Source organism: Canis lupus, chromosome 30 (genome assembly GCF_003254725.2).
Source record: "Canis lupus dingo isolate Sandy chromosome 30, ASM325472v2, whole genome shotgun sequence".
NCBI classification, from domain to species: Eukaryota; Metazoa; Chordata; class Mammalia; order Carnivora; family Canidae; genus Canis; species Canis lupus.
In genome coordinates, this window is record NC_064272.1 from 23,072,281 (window position 1) to 23,095,668 (window position 23,388).

General features: G+C 43.3%; 1 protein-coding gene across 1 annotated transcript; it reads left to right on the forward strand.

Annotated features, from left to right (window-relative positions):
- Positions 1–14: 14 nt before the first annotated feature.
- POLR2M (RNA polymerase II subunit M) lies at positions 15–9,635 on the forward strand. The gene is made up of 4 exons (XM_025472668.3): positions 15–267; positions 2,442–3,089; positions 5,515–5,725; positions 7,507–9,635. Exons 1-4 carry the CDS (start codon positions 155–157, stop codon positions 7,648–7,650), a joined length of 1,116 nt encoding a protein of 371 aa, XP_025328453.1. The 5' UTR covers positions 15–154; the 3' UTR covers positions 7,651–9,635.
- Positions 9,636–23,388: the final 13,753 nt, after the last annotated feature.

Here is a 23,388-nt window from a genome sequence, read left to right on the forward strand (position 1 = left end):
GCTCGATTCGGCTCGAAGAAGCCCCGCTCTTCCGGGAAAATGGCGGCTCCCGCTCGTACCTCGGAGTCCACGCCGGCGGCGGATCCGGCGCCAGCAGCGGGGGCTGCCGAGGGAGCCGAGTGCCCGCCGCCGCGCCAGCCGCAGCCCCCGCAGAATGTCCTCGCTGGCCCGCGGCTTCGAGCCCCAAGTTCCCGAGGACTTGGGGCGGCGGAGTTTGGCGGAGCTGCGGGAGATGTTGAAGCGCCAGGAGAGACTTTTGCGCAACGAGTAAGCTGGGGTCCCGCCGAGTCACCGCCAGGCTTCTCCGGTCGGGGCTCCCTGGGACGCGTTCGTTGCCCTCCCCCGCGTCGGGTTCCCTGCCCTGGAAGGTGACCTTCCCTCCGTCAGACCCGGGGGTGCCGCCGGCCCGCGGACGGCCTCCCGCCGCACAGGCGGCCGCGCGAGGGCCCAACGGCCGGCTGCTGGAGTCTCAGCTGTCCCTGAGTCCTCCGCGGTGCTAATGACCTTGCTACCCCGACGGCTCCCTGAAGGGAGGGGCCGTGGCCTAAATCCCGTGGCACCTCCGCCTCCCTTGCCGCCCGGACCGGGCCCAGGACACCGGGTCAGTTCCGTCTCGGTCCCGTTCCTACGGGAGCTGTAGGAAGGAGAGGGAGAGTCTGGAGTGCTGCATTAGGCAGGAAAAGTTTGTCCCCTCCAGCTGGCCGACTTCCCTTTAGCAGGTGAACAACATAATGAGAGTGATTTTTTTATTTTATTTTTTTTAAGGACGCTTCATTTAGCAGATCGGTGCAGGATGGTTTTGGAGGAATCCGAGGCAGGCGACAGCTGGAGGTTATTTTCAGAGAAGTTCCCAGCAAGGGGGACTGTAGAAGAGTAGTTGTCGGATTGGGAACACTCCGACCAGGCGTGGAATAATCGGGGTAGGTAGTTGAAAGGGATGGCTGAAGTTCCCAGCCTGTAGGGAGGACCACTGGTAAGAACAGGAAAATTGGGGAAGAGCTCCGAGGTTGAGTTTACTCGGGGGGTGCTGAGTTGGACAGGGAGTTAGTTAGATGTACTTAGAAGATAGAGTAGGGGGACCCCTGGGTGGCGCCGCGGCTCAGCGCCTGCCTTCGGCCCAGGGCGTGACCCCGGAGACCCGGGATCGGGATCGAGCCCCACGTCGGGCTCCCTGCGTGGAGCCTGCTTCTCCCTCTGCCTGTGTCTCTGCCTCTCTCTCTCTCTCCCTCCTCTCTCTCTCTCTCCTCTCTCTGTGTCTCTCGTGAATAAATAAAATCCTGGGGAGGTGGGGGAAAGCTAGAGTAGTGGTCATGAGGATCCGGAGAGAGAAGGCTGAGGACATGTAGGAATCTCAGCTGGAGAGGGATTCGGTGTTGTAATTGTGGGAAGGAATGTAATGTGAGAGAATGGAGAGCCAGAGGTGTAATCTATCTTCCCTCCATTTCTAATAGAGATTAAAAAAAAAAAAAAAAAAAAAAGAGAAACTGAAAAGGAATTTCTGTCAGTCAGCAAAAGGGACAAATGACCATTTGGGAGCTTTCGAGTAGGTTCAAGTACTTTGTGAGAATGGTTTTTTAAATCTATAGCAGCGAGTTAACCTTTTGGTCTCAGGACCCCCTTTATACTGTTAAGACTTAGGGAGCGTCCCAAGGAGCTCTTGTTTTACAAGACACATCTACTGGTGTTTTACAAAACATCTACTTACAAAACATCTACTGGTGTTTATTGGTGTGTTAGGAATTACAGGTGAGAAGGGCACTTGGGTGGCATCATCGGTTAAGCGTTGGATTCTTGGTTTTGGCTCAGGTCGGGATCTCGGTGGGGAGATCAAGCCTGGCGTCGGCTCCAGGAGTCTGCTTGGGATTTTCTCTCCCTCTGCCTTTTCCCGTTTGTGGTCTTGCGCTCACTCTCTTCCCAAAAATAAATAAATTAGAAAAAAAAGTAATTACAGGTGAGAGATCTTTAAAACACAAGAATACACAGTGATTAGCCATCAGAGCAGTATCACGTGGCCTCTGGAAAACTCCCATTATACCCATATGAGAAAAGGAGCATGGAAATGGCAAATAATGGTTTAGTATTATTATGAAAATAATTTTGACCATGCAGACCCATCCACGTCCCCTCCTTAGGAAGGCCTTGGACATCACACTTTAAAAACTGCGAGTTTTGGGGTGTATTATAGGATATTATGTGCTTAAAATACTTTTGCTGAAATTCTAATTAGACAGATGAGGAATACTTATTTCTGCATCATGTATTTTTAGAGTATTTAGATAATGCGTTTTACTTTATTCCTGTTCTGATGCAGTAGGAAGTCAGATTTTTGGCTTAAAGATAGATTTTTTTTTCCCTTTGAGGATAATGCTTTTGTCTTTGTATCTCAAGTTTAAAAACATGATTCTAACAAATACATGTGTGTTTTTTTCCCCATTTAACAGAAAATTCATTTGCAAATTGCCCGACAAAGGTAAAAAGATCTTAGACTCTGTTGCCAAACTGAAAGCTGCCATTGCAGAATGTGAAGAAGTTAGAAGAAAAAGTGAACTGTTTCATCCTGTTAGTTTAGACTGTGAGCTAAAGCAAAAAGCAATTGCAGTTGTTGATGTGGACACAGATAAGGCCCAGAATTCTGACCAGGTACTTGATACTTCATCACTAGTTTGTGGCTCTTCCTCTGTAAGTAACATCAAGTCATCTCAAACAACCTCACAGCAACAGGGACTTGTACATCCTTTTGGTGAAAGCTATGAAGAAGCTCCAGAAGTGGAGTACACAGTGAATAGGTGCCCAGCCTCCAGCAGCAGAGCCCGTGCACCTTCCTCTTCCGAAGCTAATGTGCGTCTCCCTCAACATCGGGTTTCACGTCAAGCAGAAGATAATTCTAGCAGCTCTTACAACCTGTTTATTGATAAGTTACAAAGGATCACAATTGTGGACCCGGGTGAAGGGCACTCAGAAGAGAGCAGGAGTGCTGAAAACTTGGGAAGGCTCCGTAGTGGGGCACAGAAGAAGCCTCATTACATGGAAGTGCTAGAAATTCGAGCCAAAAACCCAGTGCCCCCAGCACATAAATTTAAAACTAATGTGTAAGTACTATCAGAAACAGGCTGGTCACAGAAATGTACTATTTGTTAAACCAAAAAAAAAAAAAAAAAAGGAAGAATGCTTTCAGTTCAGTGGACTTTGTGTGGGACCTCCTTATAGTTAGGAAAGAGCATATTGTGGAAACAGCCTGGCCGGAGTGGAGGATTCATGCTGAAAAATACTTTAGGTTTTTAGCCAAATTGGATAGGTTTCACATAGCAGGTGAAGTATTAAATTTCAGGATGCTTAGCCAACATTTGATATTAAACCCAGAGTTGAGAATTTATTGTGACTATTTTCCACAACAATTGTTTGTTATGCAGTTCCCCCTTTGATTAGACTGTAAGCTAAGGGGAAAAAAGCTGATGGACTTGTCATCAAAACATATTAGTATGCTGACTATATGTAAGCAGGTGGTGCTGAGGTGACACAGAAGTAAAGGTCCTGCTCCTCAGGAGTTCAGGGTCTAGATGAAAACCCAAGGCTTCCACACTTGGAAGAACTTTGAACTAGACCATAACAACTTGAGGGGGAAGGTAGCTGAGAAGGGGTTAAAGACACAAAAACATTTGAGGCAGGAGGAGCAAACCTTGCTTCTGAGTTCCTCGCCATAGTTTTGTTACTGAGATCTGCAGAAAAAGAGAAGCTCTTTGAAGAAAAAAGGATGTTACTTCCTTGTGTGCAGATGTAACATTCACCTCAGGGAGTAGCCACTGGTATCCTACCTGTCTGACTTTAGCAGGGTGTAACATCATATACAAAGTGGAATCACTACTGCCTGCCTTTGAAAAACTGAAAACCTCTAGTTAGAAATACCTAAAACTTTCAAAGAACTATAGAACTATTACAAAAAAACTTTCAAGTTCAACCCTGCCATTTTTTTTAACTTGAAAACATTTTATTTACTTCTGTATAAAAACCAGAATTATAGAACATTAATTTTTAGTGAGGAACAAAAAGTAATCTTTGTACTCTTTCTAAGTAATCTCTCATCTTGTGTTCAGGGAGGTACATTTCCTTACCTCCAGGAAGCTGGAAAACCTAAAGCATCATGTAGTCAGTGGATACACTGATTGTGGTAGTGTGGTCATTTAGCTGGAAGTCAGAGTGGGGAGAGCCAGATGCTTCTTGTCAGAGCAGATCGGGAAAGGCTGGGCCTGGATGAGTCTGTTAGGTGTTTGTCGAGGGATTCCAAGAATGAGCAGTTTTTGGCTTTTTTTCTGCTCTTCCTTTGGCCTCCTCCATGCCATGCTGGCTCCATGTACCGCCTGGATGCTGGTGGCTGCCCCTCATCTCCCTCTAGCTTCGGTCTTTATAGAACTTCAGATTTGCGTGGCCAGTTACCAATGAAACCTGGCCCTGTGGGTGTTTTGTGGCACTTTAGATTTATATATAGCATAGAACTTTTACTTCTTCCCATGCTTTCTCCCATATTCCCTAAATTCATAGTGTCAGCACTTTGTTTTTTTCCCTAAGGTGTCTTGCTTTTGCCTCATCTCTGTATCTGCCAGCTGTAAAGACCTACATAATATATTTCGTTGACCTTTATCTCTGATCATTCTTATTTTTGTCCTCCTGTCAAAACGAAGGCTCTTATCCCTCTCATGGACTATAACTGGCATGTTTTGGATTCTAGTCTTAACTCCAGCAGTCCATCCTCTCCACTGCTGTCAGAGTGAAATTTGTACAATGCAAATCTGAACCTATTATATAGAACAGAACTCTTCGCTGAGGACTGGGCCTGGTGTACTTACCAGCCTTACCTCGCTGCCTTTCCTGGCCACCCCACCCCCTGAACACCCTTTGTGCAGCACCATGTTGGCCCTCACTCCCTGTTGGGATGCCTTTTCCCCTCATTGACACAGTGAGCATTTATTATTCCAAGACTCCTCAAAATTCACTTTCTTAAAGCTTTTCTGACAGCCCCCTCCCCCGTCTCCCAATAAAACTGGTCGTTTACTTTATGTTGCACTGTGCCAACATGTATAGTATGTATACCACCTCTATGTATGGTATTATCCAGGTGGTATTGTGTTGCACAGAAACTGTCCGTAAGTTTTTTTCCCTTTACTGGACAGCAAACCCCTTCGCAAATGTTTTTTGAATGAAAAGATGGAAAGACGGCTTCAGTTCAAGTGTAAGGTTGGAGGAGTGAAGGAAAATGCAAAGAACTTACCAGTCTACCTATTTGTTGAAACAGTGGATTGTCACGTTATTCTCCAAAAAGGTGCTAATTTACATACTGGTTTTGAAGTATGTTTAGAAACAGGATTTTTACCTACATATATAAATACTGGTAAACTCCTTACTATTATCTTTTTAGGAGAATTCACTGCTAAGGTTGAAGGCCACTTCTGTGTGGGAATGTTGTAAATGTGTGTCTATAAAAAGAAAGTAGTCCGCTGATACAAATTTCCCCTCCTTCAGATTACCTTCGCAACATAATGATGAATCTGCATCTAGCCATTGGCAGAGAAGAGGGTCTCCCCTTTCCTCAGAAGAGAGGCGGCTCAGGGATAAGCAGCATCTCGATGACATCACAGCAGCTCGCCTTCTACCACTTCACCATATGCCCACCCAGCTGCTCTCCATAGAAGAATCTTTGGCACTTCAGAAACAGCAGAAACAGAGTTATGAGGTATTTAGAGCTCTAAATGTTTCTTGTCTGTGTGTTGGATGCTGCTAAGTCAGAATTTACTCTGGAAAGTTCAGAAAGGATAGGACTCGATAGAAGGGAGTAGGTGCTTGAGAAATGGTCAGCTAATGCCAGTAGCTTTCAGATGTGAGCCTCTAGTTCTCTGAGAGTCTTGAAGCTGCTAGAACCACAGGATGCAGCTGGAGATGCTCACAGCTAGGTGCAGCAGCTGAGTGGTTTTTGCCAGAAAATACGGGGAGGAGACTACTGCAAAATTCCCCAGTCTCTTAAAGCCCATGCTGTCAGGCTAGCAGAAGCCTTGCTTCTCTGTCTTCTACCTTGGAAACGCCATGCAAGAGGTTCTCGGTGGTAGAAGCTAACCAAGAATCAGGGAGAACTTTCCCGGTTTCTGTCTCTTGCCAGACAGGGAAGAGCGTAATGTTGGGAGAATACTGTGGTTTTATCAACATGTTCAGACAGTAAACTTAAAAGCATGATCTGTAAGCCCCTGTGAAGACAGAAGAATCGCCTACCTATGGTGACTTAATTTCTTACAGCACTTTCTTCAAAGATCTGGGACTTCTGCCCAGGACTCTAAGCACGTATATGGACAGTTTGTGCACAGAGTAATGAGATGGGAGGAAATAGTTGTGCAGACTGGAGGGAGAATAGAAAGCATCCAATATCCTTAGATAGTAAGAGTTTGAACCTCCAGGAAAATAGCCTAACTTCCTGGCATTGCTTTGCTAGATCTTAATCAGGCACTAGGCACTATTCAAGACAAAATGAGGCTGTTTTTCAGCCTTGACTTTTTACAAAAATTCATTTGGCATGGATTGGCATTTTCAAGGCATTCCTTTTTAGCCATTTTTCTTCCTCACGTATTAGAGTATTATTGCCTACTTACAACTACACCCTTGGGGAATTGTTTTCTAAATTGTTTATATGATCTTAAGTGCCTGTCCAATTTAGCTTGAATTTGGTTCCTTTGAAACTGGTTTCCTTGGCAGAGTGGTAATAGCTCCCATTTCAGTTCTGCCTACCCAGAATATTCATGGCCTGAGAGGAAGGACGGGGAGAGGGTCAAGTTGTAGGGGCAGAAGCAGGAGAAAAGTGAAGAGCCAGATTAAAAATTGCGCTGCCCCTGCCATCAGTCAGAGGTTGTGCCCTTGGGTGTCTTATGAGCACGTTGCCTGCATCTGAAATTTATGTGGCTTTGTGTTGCATAGTAACTTTCATGGGAACTTAATTTGGAGAGGGGATAGTTAGCTTTTTAGAAGTACTGGTTTCTTGATTTTTTTTTTCATTGTGCAACTGAAATGTAAATCTCAAGCCTAAAAGCCATGATTTCATCTAGGAAAGAAGATTCTTTGTTGGAGAATCAGGACAGCATTAGTGATTTTTGGCATTTGATAGTTCAAACTGCTGTGTGAGTGTGTATGTACACATGCATGTATCCACATACTTAAAAATCTTTTCATATTTGCAACTGTTGCAGCATTTAGCCTGTTACTCAGTTTGCCGTGGAGAAGTGGGGTAATCAGTGCACCACTGTCTGTCTGAGTGGAAATCTGACCATAGCGGTGGTGGGCTAGTAGCTCTCACCAGCATTGCCCCCCTGTATCTGCAGTAGGCACAACCTCAAACTTGCACACTGCTAGAGAGCACTGAGGGGAGTGGTATGCCCCTTTATTTCCAGTGTTCTTTAAGTGACTCCCTGTTGGAAAAATGGTAGGGAAAAAGATGTGAATGTGTGACTTTTTGCTTTGATTTTTGTTTTAAAGGAGATGCAAGCCAAACTCGCGGCACAAAAATTAGCTGAAAGACTGAATATTAAGATGCAGAGCTATAATCCAGAAGGGGAGACTTCGAGGAAGTATCGAGAAGTAAGGGATGAAGATGATCGGTCCTCTGATGATGAATTCTGAAGATGAGCAGTGGAATCATCACCTTAATGTCTGCCTGTTGAGATATCATGATCTTACATCAGACTTTTTACCAAGTATCAAGATCAGAGTCACATTGTTGAGGGGAGGAGTTTTACAAAGTTACACAAAGGTAGCTATAAAAATAGCCCAGTGTGTCTTTCAGAAGATGACTTTCATGTGCTTAGAAAGTTTAAAATTTGAATATTATGTTTAATCATATTGTATTAAAGTTTTGCAGTATGTTGTGTGTTGGTCTGATATTTTAGTACATAGTAAGCACAGTATTTTTTTCCTCTAAGCCAAATGAGGCAGGTAACTGCTCTTCCTTATTCTTATCTCAGTGGAATTTATTACATGTCTTTCAGTGAAATATTTGGTTGCCCCAGGCATCAGCTAAAATGAATTAGGAAGATAAAGTTCCCTCCTCTTTTGAGTAATGAAGGGAGCAGTCTAGAGAATTTTGTGCATGTTTGCATGGGGTTATTGAGGTATTGGACACATGTGAAGTACCTAGGAAGACACTCCTAGGAAATTCTTAAATATTTGTCTACTTCCGTCTTCCCTTAGGAAGGATGCTATCTTTCTTCTGATTAGGAATAAGGAGTACTTTTAGTGATGCTGGAGCTTGGATGATCTTTAGATGATCAGATTTGCCTGGAGTAACACGAGTTGGAGGGAAAGTCTAGGGTGACTGTTGTAGGTGAAGGGAGTAGCTATTCTTAGGCTTGACCTGACTTGAGGTGATTACTCTCAGAGCTGACAGGTTCATTTTGGTAAGGAAACCATTTTTTTTTTTAAAGCTACAATTGGATTGTCAATATATTGCCCCCCTCCCCCATCCAAAGAGGCATATTTAGGCTACAGAAATCTCAATCTCTTATGTATTTGTGTTTATGTAATTTTAAAGGATTATGTAGTTGTTATAAGACTTCTTTGTTTAATATGTTGGAGACTTCAAACAGTGTTGAAAGGAAGAATAAAATATTAGAGCAACTTACAATGTTAATGGTGGTATTTTACTGGTGCTTAATTAAATTTATCTTGCTTTAAAAGAGACTTTCATATATGAAATTTTCCTGCAAACACATTTAGGAGTGAGAAGAAGAGCTCAGTTCTCTAGCATGAACTTCCAGGAGCAGCTACAGCTTTCTATGCCCCTGCCACCCCAGCTCCCCCACCCCCCCAATGTAAAGATATACTGAGCTAACAAATTAATTATTTGTACTTTTAAAAACTAATAGTAAATGTATTTCACAACATAAAATTATTCCTTAGAGGATAAAAGGATACATTCTGAAAAGCCAAGTAATATGGAAGGGCTCAAATGCATGTACACATGGTCCCTTGTAGTCGGATCACCCAGAGAACACTTCTATTAAGGTTTGGGTATATGTACTTCACGTATTTTTTGTTTCTATTTTCAATAATGCAATCATACTATATATATTGTTTCATAGCCTGCTCTATGTGTCCTAAACATTTTCCCATAATAGATAATTTGCATTTTAGATAGCTACAGAATATTCAATTTAATGGGTCTGCCAGAACTTTTAAAATCAACTTATTGTTTAATAATGTTAGTTACAGTGTAAACTGTAAACAATGTGATTAACATCTTAAAGTCACGTTTGTCCAAAAAATTATTTCTGGAAGATAGCCTTCTAGAAGTGAAATCGCTAGTTGGAAGTATATAAGTTTTTGAGATTCTCGATAGACCTCACCCACCACAAAGATGGAGTCCCTTTAAATTCCTCCTAGCAATACTGAACTCCCAGAACTGAAAATTGATATTCAAAGTGTTTGCAAATCAGTTACAAGAAAGGATTATTTTTTAAATTTATATTTCTTTGATTGCTTAATGAAGGATGGTTTTTCATGTTTATTGACCACTTAATGGTCATTCTTTTGAGCGTTGCTTATTCATATTTTAACTATTTTCTTGGAAAGTGCTGTTTTTATTGGTCTATAAATTCTTGATGAATTAAGATGTCCGGCTTTTGTCATATGTTCTTATTTTAGTGTGTTACTTTCTTTTTAATACAGTTTGTGGTGTTTCGGTGTAGAAGTTTTCTTTAGAAGACTACTTTTGTTATGCCTGAGCATGCCTTCCCTACTCCCAAGATGGATATGTATTCATCCTTATTTTCTTCTACTACTTTTTAAAAAATTCCATTTTATACTTCCATTTAATTCAAAAGGAAATTTTTAATCCATCTCAAATTTATTTGAAGATGTTGTAAGATTTAATTTTTGCAGATAGTTGACCAATTGGTTCAATATTTTTTTTGGGGGAGTTCAGTATTTTAAGCCATTTCCTCACTGATTTGTAATGCTATCATTGTAGAATATTAAATTCCCATGTGTCTTGTGGTATGGGCCTATTTCTGTGCCTTGCAGTTTTTCCTGCACTATTTTAATAATTACAGATTTAATCAGCATTAATATTTGGTATACAATTTCTCCAAATTCTGTCAACTATAACCTCCAGAAAAGTACACAAAACAGGTGTGCAGTTTAATGGGTAAAACAAACAGCTATGTAATCACAAGCCAGATGCAGAAAAGCTACTGCCAGCATTCGAATCTCCCCAGGTACCCTGTGGATACCCTATTTATCCCTCAGAGGTAACTACTATCCTGAAGTAGTACTTCCCCCTTTAAAAAAAAAAATGGTTTTACCAGTTATGTATGCAATAATATGGTTAATTTGTTTTGCTGCCTACTTTTGCCTTATAAAAATGAAATCATACTGTATGTATGTTTGGTGTCTTTGACTCAACATTGCTTATGAAATTCATGTGTAAGTGTGGTTGATTCATTTGGTGGCTGTATAATGTGCCATTCCTATCAATCCCACTTTAATCTAGTGGGGTGGGCATTTCTATAATACTTTCAATTTTGGGCTTTTATAAGCAATGCTGCGATGAGCATCTTTGTGCACATAAACATTTCTCTTGGGTATTTACCTAGGAGTTCATTTCATGGGGTATAAGGTATGCATATCTTTAACATTTAATATTCTCACCGTCCCTTGTCCAGCATGTATGAAAGTTCCAGTTCACTAACACTTGCTACTACCAGACAGTAATTTTAGCCAGTGTGATGTTTTGGTAGTAGGTCTTAATTGTGGTTTTATTTTTGCATTTCCTTGATTAGGAATGGCATTGAGCGTCTTCATGTTTACAGGTCATTGGATTTCTTCTTTTGAAAAGTGTCCATTCAAAACTTTTACTCATCTTTCTATTGTGTTTGTGTCAGCTGTCCTTTTCCTCATTTATCTTTAGGGTGTATTCTTTTTTTTTTTTTAAAGATTTTATTTATTTATTTGAGAGAGAGAGAGCACAAGCTGGGGGAGTGGCAGGCAGAGGGAGAGGGAGAAGCAGGCTCCCCACTGAGCAGGGAGTCTGACATGGGGCTTGATCCCAGGACCCCAGGATCATGACCTGAGCCAAAGGCAGATGCTTAACCGCCTGAGCCACCCAGTTAGCCCCTTTAGGGTGTATTCTTAATACTAATCATTACTTAGTTATATTTGTTGTAAACATCTTCTTCCTCTTTGGATTACTTTTTCCATGGTGTTTTTGATGAACAGACCTTAATGGCAGACTTACCAATCTTTTATGTTTAATGTCTTTTTTTTTTTTTTTTTAAGATTTTATTTATTTATTCATCACACACACAGAGGCAGAGACAAAGGCAGAGGAAGAAGCAGGTTCCATGCAGGGAGCCTGACTAGAACTTGATCTCGGGTCTCCAGGGTCAAACCCCGGGCTTAAGGCAGTGCTAAGCCACTGGGCCGCTGGGGCTGCCCTGTTTAATGTCTTTTTAAAAGGAATCTCTCCCTATTCTGAAGTCATGAAGATACTATCTTTTAAAATTGTTTTAGTTAAAAAGTGCTCTATAATTTTGCCTTTCCGCTGTGTTGTTGATTCTACCTGGAAATTATTTGTGAATGTATGAGGAAGGATCCTTCTGTGTAGCCAGCTTGTTGTCCTGAGCTATATAGTATACTTCTGGTATACATCAAGCATCTGTGTATGTTTGTGTGAATTTACTGGGTCCTCTCTTGGTTCTGTTTATCTATTTGTGTTAATGTTACTCCATGTTATTTATGGTAGCTTTATGATAGGCTGGAGTAAAGCCTGCCATCCTTCTTTAAGAGTGCTTTGGATGTTTTTGGCCCTTTGCATTTTTACATACATTTTAGAATCAGCTTGCTTTGTTTTGCAAGGAACAAACCAAAAACCCTTGATAATGCACATCTCCATTCACTTAAAAGTATTTGATACTCCATTGTTAATCAATTAACTTTTTATTCCTAACAAAATGTACTTTGAAACTTAGGAGATAGGAGATTTGGAACCTTGCCATTTATCGAGTATAGTTACTATTTCAACAAGGATGACTATTTTTGCGCTGTACAAGTTAAATAGAAAATTCAGAACACTTTTATTGTAAGTTTAGTTTTGACTAAGAAGAGTTAGCAAGTAAGGGGTTTTGTTTTTGTAATGTGACATGATTAGATTTTTATTTTTCAAAAGTACTATTTTTCCCACTTACAGAAGAGGAAGCTGAGACACAAGGACTTGAAATAACTTGTCCAAGGCCAATGACTAGGAAGTGTTGGGGATAAGGTTTAAACCCAAGCTATATATGCTCTTAGCTCATAATCCATGTTGCCCCTCCAAGTAAAATCAAAAGGGTATAGACATAGAAAACATGTTTTCATCTGAATTGCAGGTGAACAAAAGTTAACTTTTAAAAATAAGTTTTTTGTTTTTTTTTTTTTAAGATTTTTAATTTATTTACTTAGAGAGAGAGGCAGAGACACAGAGGGAGAAGCAGGCTCCATGCAGGGAGCCCAATGTGGGACTCGATCCTGGGTCTCCAGGATCACACCCTGGGCCAAAAGTGGTGCTAAACCGCTGAGCCACCCAGGTTGCCCTAAAAGTAAGTTTTTAAGGAAGACTTTTTTAATGTTAAATTAGGTTTAAAGTAGGAAAATAGAGTGAATCTGCAGTCATTAACCCTTACCTTCAATTTTCAAGTGATTACTTTAAGGGATGGAAGTGCTGAAGTTTGGAGCTTAACCTGAACTGTGGGAGATATTGGAGGGTTAACCTCATTATGTAAGAGTCACCTCTAAGATAATAATTTCACAGGACCTGTGTCTAGTCCACATCACATTCTCTGGGGATCCAGGAGATATGAGTCAAGGTGGAAGGCAGATAGCTTGTGGGATTACCTCTCTTTCCTGTAACTGGGATGTTGAGGTGATTTGCACAAGGTCAGTCAGAGGCAGCAGAGAAAAGAAGCCAGCCCTCAAGATTTCTGGGCACTGAACTGCATGGCCTTGTGCACAAACCCACAAATCAAAGTTGCATGTGGGCTTTAAAAAGTGCTAATGGTAGGCGAGAGCTCAGATTACTCTGGGGGTGTTTGTCATGTGTCTACGACTTACACCACAAAATTTTTGTATTTGGAATGTTTTGTTTTTAATCATTTTAGAACTATATGACTACTTTGGTCACTGGTGGTATCTTCACTCTTCCCTCCTCACTCAACACTTGGCTGCGTAAAACTTTCTAGGGGAAGAGATGTAAGGAAAAGTGACTGCAGGTATCCCAGGCTTTATTTAGGGGAGCAGGTAATATCTGGTAGTTCGCCCTTTGCGGGCTTCAGGACAGTTCATAATGCTAAAAGAAAGTAAAGTTGTCAGGAAGAAAAGGTTCTGTCTTTAGCCCCTGCTAAATAAATAAAAGGATTATATATCCAGCTTTAATGGAGAGCATATAGAGTCATCTACAAAATATGGCAAATTGCATTATTGACTAGCTCCTTGACGGGGAGGAGAAACTGAAAGCTATTATTTTAATTTCTGGCTAAAGTGAGGGAGCTTTGATACTGGGTGGATGAAACAAACCTAGTGCTGGGTAATACTGAACTGGAGCCAGACCACAAATCAGAAGCGATTCTGAAAGCGCAGCATAAAAGCCTGAACAATTAAATATGATCTATTACTTCCCAGATGATTTTAGAAAACTTGGAATAAAAAAAAAAAGGCGAAAAAGAGGGTAAGCCACTGGAATAGCATTAGGTTATTAGATTTAGGATTTAAATGCCACTATTTCCTTTGAATCCAATGGGAAGTTATGTGCTCTCCTGACTATTAAGTCTGTAAGATGAGGTCAGCGACCCCTTATCTAACGTATGGGGTATGTTTTGAGAGAACAGAAATTTCAAAGTGTGGTCTTTAGAGAACACTTTGGGGCCTAACAGAGATTCTATATGAAAACCTTATTGTAACGATGGTAACAATTATGATTCAAGTAGTTTGGGAGGTACCTTTTGGCATTCAGAGTAAAATGTTTTAAAATCACCACCATATGAAACTTTTAATTTAGTGTTAAAATTAACTGAGAACAATAGAGACTCCCTAAAAAAGCTATTTTGACAGGGGAAATTAGGACACTGAGCTAGGGAAAGACCCAGCTTCATATGGAAAATTTTCTCATTATTAAGGCAAAAGAATGAGAGTTGTAAATCAAGCCCTTACTCCAAGCACACAGAAACGCTCCTTAGAAGACGGAGACCCAGATTGGTGCTTATAAATTCTGTCTGAAAATAATGCTAGGAAATACATCACTGCTCTTAACCAGTACCACATATATTTGTATTAAATAGCTCTTCTAGGGATTGTGTGGTAAGAATGAAAGCATATCTTCTATTGATTAGATTTTTAATAAGAAGGACTTTTTTCCCCCTTCAGCTACACTTAATAGGGTCAAAATGCAGCACATGAGGAAACTAACTGACAACAGAAGGCCAATCTTATCTCAAATTAACATCTTTAGTTCTTAGGGAAGGAAGAAACTTTAAATATATTTGCACATCCTATAAATAGGGAAACCAAGGCACAGGGAGGCACAGAGACTTGCCTACAGTGTGCAGCTCGTTCTAACAGAGCCAAGTCTTTCTGCTCTAGCCTGGTGTTCTGTGCTTAATGGGGAGTCTACTTGTAATTAATTCCTTAATACCTTTTTGCAAAGTGACAGAAAAAGCAACAGTGCCAGAAATCCATTTTCTGATTCTGAACCTATAGAAATGTTGGGTAGCCTTAGGTAGGCTTACCTAATGCAATTGGGTTCAGTTACTATAATTTTCTTTTTTTTTTAATTTTCTTGAAATAAAAACTGATAATGTATATTTTATAAAGAAACATCAAGGGGATAATGTACCGCTCCTTATAAATGTGACTCTCTTCATCTTCGCAGCCTGACCTGGTTTGTTTTTAAACATTTATTTATTTGTGGGGTGGGGGAGGAATGGAAGGAGAGGGAGAGAGAATCCCAAGCAGACTCAGTGCTGATTACAGAGTCCCACGCAGGGCTCATTCCCACGACCCTGAGATCGTGACCCGAGCTGAAATCAAGGGTCAGATGCTTAACCAAGACTGTGCCACCCGGGAGCCCCGACTTGGTTTGTTTTACAGACTCCCCATCATCTTCCCACCCTCTTCCTCCAGTCTTCAGCAGTGTGACTCCTACCTACTTACCGAAACCTCTCACCAGTCCTGTGACTTCTGTCTGCCACCACCCTCTAAAGGTAACAGGGGACTTGGGGTCTTAGTATTTATTATTGTGGGCTAATTAGGATAAGTAATAAAAATTCTAGGAAGCCTAATGGCTTCTGTGAAGCAAATGGATTTGAGAGGAGTAAACTTTCTTTGAGAATGATGATTTTTTTGGGGGGAGGGGTTCGGTATAACTGACATATAACGTTATATTAATCTCAGGCATACAACATAATGAGTCGACATTTTATATACGTTGGAGAAAGATCACCACAATACGTATAGTTAACATCCGTTACCACACATAGTTACAAGTGTGTGTGTGTGTGTGTGTGTGTGTGTTTTATGAGAACTCTTAAGATCTACTCTCTTAGCAACTCTCAAATATGGAATATAGTATTTTAACTATAGTCACCGCGCTGTACATTGCATCCCCAAGGCTTAATTATTTTATGGCTGGAACTTTGTACCTCTGGCCCCTTCACTGATTTCTGCCACCCCCTTAAATTCAACTTGAACTAAGATGTTAATAAAGTGTCTGTGACCACCGTAAGGGGCGAGCTAACTTTTGCCCTTTTTTTGTTCGTGATCTTTCTCTCTGGGAGCCAAGGAGGACTTGGATGAAAGCTCCATCTTTGTCAGAGCTTTCTGGATCTTCTGGCCTGGCGTCTTTGGCAGGCTAGTCTGCTTCCTTCGAATGCTGCTGGGCAGTCTCTGCCATCAATACCTTCAAGGAAGCAGTCCTGTATGGAGTGGAGGGCTGTGTCTTCCTCGCCCTACTCTGGCGAAGTCTCTGGTTTTGATAGTCTTGTTACCAATGATCATTTAGAATTTCTCGTGTTGGTTTTTTAATCATTAAAAAAAATCATGACTTACTTTACTGCCCAGGGGAGGACCAGCATTGCTCCTCAAAGCTTCCACCTCTCAGTCTTATCCAGAAATTAGATCTGGGTAGCTGTGGGTTATGGGCAGATCTCAGCCCACAAGCTGTGACTCTGCTTGGCCCTTACCGTCTCTGAGAGAACACACGGAGAATCTCATGCGTACAGGGTTCCCTCAGATAATTTACGAACAAAAGAAAACCATTTGTACTTTGGAACTTTATTATAGTAACACACTACTTCACATGTCTTGCAACTTGCAGAGACTCACAGTGGGTCTTGACTACATCTCTTGAGTAGCACTGCTCTAGGCAATGAGCTCAATGTTCTGCATCATTTCTTCAGTATGAAAGTTTATTTCAAAATAGAAAATTACATATTTATTGGGGCACCTGGGTGACTCGGTTAAGTGTCTGCCTTCAGCTTAGGTCATGATCTTAGGGTCATGGGATTGAGCCCCACATCGGGCTCCCTGCTCAGTGGGGAGCCTGCTTCTCTCTCTCTCTCTTTTTTTTAAAGGTTTATTTATTCATGAGAGATAGAGAGAGAGAGAGGCAGAGACACAGGCAGTGAGAGAAGCAGGCTCCATGCAGGAGGCCCGATGTGGGACTCAATCTCCAGACCCCAGGATCATGCCCTGAGTCAAAGGCAGGCGCTCAACCGCTGAGCCACCTAGGTGTCCGTCTCCCTCTCCTGTCACTCTCCCTGCTTGTACTCTCTTGCTCTCCCTCACAAATAAATTACATCTTAAAGAGAAAATTATATATTTGCAAATTGTGCAGGTCAACAGTAGGCATTGGATAATGATGGATAAGGGACAATATGGTGTTTTAGATTCATTGTCTTTTCCTTCCTCCAATCTGTGGCTGCCATAATTACCTCTGGGAGAAAACATTTTATTTATTGGAATCCTTTGTTAAAATCCACATGATCTTGGAGGCAGCAAAACATCAATGAAATCTTATTAATCTCTCAGTGCATATTAGTTCATTAGGTGACTTTTTTCCTGAAGGAAAGTAGGGCTTAAGGGAGGGGAAGATGGAACAGGCAAACTTTGGGAGAGTGGGAGAAGGAAGACAAGAAATGGAAAGTGGAGTAGGAGAAGGACAAGGATAGGAGGTGGGCCTGATGGACCCTCAACAGCCAAGGAGCAGCAAGGAAGCGTTACTTGGAAGAATTGTCTATCTCACCACCTCAACTCTTCTCCACCAGCTCTCCTGAATCCACTCCCATCTCAACATCTTTGCTCCTAATATTCCCTCAAAAAAGGTCATGGTCACCAATAGCCTTGCTGTTGCTGAATTCAGTAGTTCAATCTCAGTCTTCCTTTTTCTTAACCCTTCAGAACATTTGGCACAGTTGATCATTCCCTCTTTTTCAAACACTTTTTTTCTTCGTTTCTGGAGGCAACCAGAACTACTACTCTCTGTTGAAGGCACTTGATGACCATTTCCTGTCAGTCTTCTTTGCAGATTACTTCTGGTCTTCCTAATCACTGAGCACTGAGAGGCCTAATGTTCTTTCCCTGAACCTCTTCTCCCTCTGTGCTCACTCCTTTGGGGACCTCCTCCAGCTTCGTGGTTTTAAATACTGTTGATACAGTTCTGAGCTCCAGATTCATATTCAGCTGCAACAATAGTGCTCTGAGGAGAATCCTGGCTCTTGGGCTCAGAATCAGGATATATTGGCAGCGGTGGTGGCAGCAGACTTCTTGTTTTGCTATTCACAAATTGAATATTCTTGGCCAAGTCACTTAACTTCTTGGGATTTGAGTTTTCTGGTTTCTAAAACAAGGGTGTTGGACCTGATTAGCATTGCTCAAAATGTATGTCTTAAAACAGAAGTCTTCTGGAAAATGAGATTTGGTGGTCAGATGAGCTACCATGCTCCATTGCCTGGATTGCTGGGTGGGGAGCCTCCTGACTGGTCTCCCAGCTTCTGCCCTTGCCCACACTTACAGTGCTGTCTCAACACAGCAGCCAGCATCACTTTGTAAAGACATTATCAGATCAGGTCATTTTTCTGCCTCAAGCCCACCAGGGGCTCCCATCTCAGAATGAGCTAAACGTTTATGATTGCCCACAAAACCCCACCTGATCCCGCTGTTGCTTATCTGACTGTAGCACCGGGGCCACATGGTCCTCCTTGCTCTTGCTGTAACAGGCATGAGTGTGCCCACCTAAGGGCCTGTGCATGGCTGTTCTCCCTGCCTTGAATATTCCTTCCCCACACCTGAGCGGGCTGGTTCCTCATTTCCTACAAGTATTTCTCCAAATGTCACTTTGTCAGGAATGCCAATGAATATACCCCCTCCCCACCAGCTGCTTTATTTTTCTCCATAGAGTCGTACATTTTCCTGTCTGCTTATTATCTGACTTCCCCCAAAAGAATATGAAGGCAAAGGTTTTTATTTGTTCTGTTTATGGCTATATCCTCAGTGGCCTAGAAAATGCTAGACATAATGGGCACTCAGTAACAGAATGAATGAGTGAGTGAGAGGCTGAGCAGATGGAGAAGAGGAAGGAGGGCTCGGGAAGCCACCCTCTGCACCTGCCCCAGAGCCGCTCTCTTCCATGGGAAACCATGATGCCCAACACAGCTGCGTATTGTTTAGGACATGATCTCACATCTGTGGTCCCCCTCTACTCCTCATTCATGCCCTATGAGGTGGGTATTATTCCAATGTTTTCCAGAAAGGGAAACTGAGGGCCAGCGAGATAGTGGCTTTCTCAAAGCCACACACTGTTAGGACATGCATCTATTTTTCTCCAAGTCGAGTGCCTTTTCAGTTTCCCAGGGTGCTGTTCCTACTTGTTCTGTTTGCTTCCATTCCAGATGGGTGAGCACCTGGCTTTTCCTGCAGTGCTGGTGAGGATGCATGGGGAGCACCCTACACCATGTCCTTGAGGCCTTCCACTAGGCCCAAGGGGATCCTCCCTCTTCGGTCCTGACGAGCAGTGCTGTGATGGATAGTGCCTTTCACAGATACTTTCCTTAATGATGAGAGACAAAAGGGGGAAAAAGAAGACAAAGGGCATGAAAACAGCTCAGGTGTGAGCCTTCTCTAAGCACTTTCCCTCCCAGCTCTTTGGTTCTACCTGCCAGGGCCACTGCCTCTCCCAGAGGACCTCCCAGCACTCCCGCACCTGCCCCAGCCAGCAGCTCACAACTGCTACTCACTCCCAGGGTAACCAATGTTCCTTACTTGCTCGAAGGCTCCTCATTGGAAAGGTGGAATCCTAAGAACAGCATCACCATCACAGGCTTGTGGTGAAGATGAGCTAGGTCTAAGTCTACAACAACTATTAGCTATTGTTCCCACTTCTAGCCTGGTTTCCACTCAACGCCTGCTGGCCCCCATCCTCTGCACCACTGCTTCGTAGAAGAGAACAGAGGCATCAGGATGCCCCCCTAGGGCCCTTCCAGGGGGCATGGCTTTGCCCTTCCGTCCTCAGGAGTGATCCTCATGTACCAAGTCACAGAGGCAGCAGCGTTGGAAGAGCAGGAACTAGACATTCCTTCAGTACAGGGGGTGATTCTGTTCCCTTGCACTTCCTAACTTGGGAGACCAGTGGGGAGGGGTTGGGTTACAGATGTAGGGGATGGCAACTGACAGTCAGTTTTGGAGGTCCTCACAGATGCCTAGTGGGCTGTGGGAAGGGTCAGCCTAACTCTTGGGACTGGAGACCATATGGAGAGGTGGCTGAAGCCTGTAATGCAGATGCTCCAGGAGAGCCCAGATCAGGAAGAGGAAGGACCAGTGACCTTGGGAAGCACAATAGAGGGTGCACAGAGCTGGCCTGACATGTAGCAGATTCCAAAATAGACTAAAATCCTGCCCTCGCAGGCCTCATAGAACTGCCATTTGCATAACATTCTTATCCAGAGCATACTGGGCTAAGTGAGTAACAGACCAAGGGCCTCATTTCCAGGCAGGGGGCTGGGAAGGCTCCATGAAGGAGGGTGATTGAATGAGGCTTTGAACTGTGGGTGCACGTGGACTGGTGGGCTGGGGAGATAGCTGGACACAGCACTAGCAACAGCCAGGAAGGGGGGAAATTCAGAACGTCTGGGAAATTGTGAGAAGTCAGTGAATATCTGGCCAGTATGTTGCAGAATTGGATTCGAATTCAAAAGTGTTTAAAAAATATGTATGAGCCCTAGTGTGAAATTTAAAAAGACTTTAAAATGTATGCAATTGTCATAGATACTGAGATGGAGGTTAGTTTGCAGGACGTCCGTTAGGGGAGCCTCAGAGAGAAATACTTGCGAACGGAGGACAAAGAAGGCAGGACCAAGGGAGAAGTTGGGAGGGGCTGAGGTTCACAAAGTCCTCAGGTGACCGACTGCACAGGGAGCTGGGGAGTCTGGATGGCCCTGCAGAGCAGTGTCCCCATGGGAGGTCTAGGGAGCCCAATAGTGACCCACAAAAAAGATGTGTCTGAGTCCTCCCCCTCGGTCCCTGTGACCTTGTTTGCAAATATAATAAAGTTAAGGATCTTGAGATGAGATCATCCTGCCATCAGGGTGAGCCCAAGTCCATCGACAGAGCCCTGTCAGAGAAAGGAGAGGAAGATTTGGAGCCCAGATTCGCGTAAAGGCACAGACTGGAGCCATGCGTCCGTGGGCCAGGGAGCTGTCAAGCATGGCCCACAGCCACCAGCACCTGGGAGAGAGGCGTGGGACAGCCTCCCTCAAGGCCTCCCACAGGAGCCTTCCTGAAGGCACGGTGATTTCAGGCTCCCACCTCCAGGACTGGGAGAGAATGACTCCCGGGGGGTTAGGCCACCCAGTGTGTGGTGACTGGCTTTGGTGGCCACAGGAAACTAACACGGGAGACCAGGCCTTTCTACCCTGAGCGTCCACCACTAGAGGAAGCATGATCTCGAGTAAGCCACTTTTCTACAGTAGGGACAGACCCCAGAGAAGGCTGTGAGTCCAGCCTGGGGAAGATGTTCTGCTTTCCTGCAGAAGACCCGGACAGGACATCCTGGGAGCCACTTCTCTGTCCCTCAGTCGGGAACAACAGCAAGACCTATCTTAAAAGATTCCTAGGAGACACAATTCAATGATAACACTAGTAGCTGACATTTATGGGGCACTTACTGTATACACGCAGGCACACCTGTACTTGAGTTCTTGTATGTGGCCCCAAATGCCATAAGCACCCAGGAAACAGGAGCTGTTATCATAGGGGGTGCGTCCAAGGTCACACAGCTGCCGGAGTCAGGATCAGAGCCCAGATTTTCTGGCTCTCAGGCCAATACCCCCTTGTCCATAATAGGTCCCCTCTCTGCCTGTGCCTGACCGGGTCTTCTTTTCGTGGTGTTCCTAGTATTTTTAAGCAGTGAAACCACATTTGTGCTTCTCAAAGGAAATGTTATTTGCCTTGTCATCTGAAGAGGAGAGCCTCGAGTTGTCTGAAATTCATTCACACTCTCTCAGACGCAGACTCTGTGTGACCAAAGACATTAATTTGCGAGACAGGCTGGGGCAGGAGGGGCAGCCAGGGCCGGGCACAGGTCCCTGCTGCCTACAGCTAATTGGCTCGGCGGGCCCCGCGGCCCAGCATCTGCTGACATGGCATTCCTGAGATGTGGGGAGAGGCCAGACACTATCGCTTTACAGAGGACAAAGTGAAGGACAGAGAGATTAGCCGATTTGCCCTCTTAATTATGTGGTGAGCTAGAGACGGAGCCAAGAATTGAATCCAGATTTCTCCAGTCCCAGATGGGTTTTCTCATCAGGAGGCCTTGCCACATTCCCTCCCTTGGAACTACCCTTTCTCTGGATCCCAGGAACACATACCTGGGCTGAGTTCAGGGCTGTGGTCTCTGTGTGTTATGTCTCCCTTCACATTAGACTGATGCTTAAAAAGAAAGAAAAAATTCATACCCTTAACCATGATCCCTTAATTGAGAATAGCAGAGATGATGCACACATCTCTTAGATACTCTTACCCGCATCTGAAGAATTCCGGCACCCAAACAGAAGGGCCCTTCAGATCTGGCCCATGCATTTCTTTCCAGAAGAATTTGCATACATAGGCATTGTGCAAAAAATGTTAAAAGGAGTTTTCTCCTCCATTCAAAAATCTGAGAAAAATTCATATTGACACAATCTGGGACTAGGAAGGGACAGTGGTCATCCAGAAATTTCCTTATATACCCCTCTCCACCCAGAGGGGACTTTCAGAACAAGACTGTGGGGTTTCACCACTAGAGGGCTTGATGTAAATTACACATTTAAGAATGTTCCAGGTAGAGTTGTTACCCATTTCCCTATTTTCAGGCAAAGTTCGCTTTCCAACAAGGTAACTCACCACAGGTTACTGTTACTGTTGACTTTAGCTAGGTTAGTACAGAACCCTAGTATGTGCCCCCCAAATCCAAATAAATCGATATTTTAAAAATATAGGCAAGATAAGAATCAAAACCAGTTGGCTGACTTTGATCTAACTGGTGACTGACCACACAGCTTTGGCAACTTTTTTTGTGAAACCAGCAAAGTAAATGCTGTCCGTTGAGGCTGCTCGGCGATCATCCTGGCAGGCATCCTCTGTCGGGCCCTCTGTCCTAGCCTGGATCTTCTTTGGAAACAGTTTTCTCTTTGTGTCTTCTGGTGCTGGTGGAAAGAGGGGGTATTTAGTCATTTTTTTCCTTGAAAGAGCTGAGAAGTTCTCTAAGACAACAGACATCTGGTTGGTTTGTTCAATAGGTCATTCATTCATGCATTTATTCAACTGATGTTCACTGACACCCCTTACATACCAGGCACTGAGATTCCTTGACCCCTTGGAATTAACAGTTTAGTGGGAGGAATACTAAAATTATAAATGTGGGAAATGTGATGGAAGGGTGCTATGGAAGCATGAATTCTATTACCCTCCTTAAAAAAAGTCTGAACTCGAGAGACCCTATCTTGCTAAAATTATTATAGTGTATCACCAGGTAAGGCTGCATAATCTAACAGTTGGGTTTAAAAGAGTATTCCCTTTGGGCTCTGCTTGAAGCAGAAATGAATATACTAGCAAGAGCCCAATAAAAGTGCTCTGAGGAAGAGTCCCGGACTCCTATATCAAGATACATTGGGTGACAGGGATGAGGGAGGTGGAGAGATGAGAGAGGGAGAGTGGAGAGTCCCTGCTCTGCTATCATCAGATTGAGTGCTTGGCCAAGTCACTTCACTTCAGGGGATTGAAATCATCCAGTTTCTCAAATGAAGGCATTGGACCTGGTCAACATCTCCCAAAATGTGTCTCTTAAAGCTGAAATCCTGAGAACAA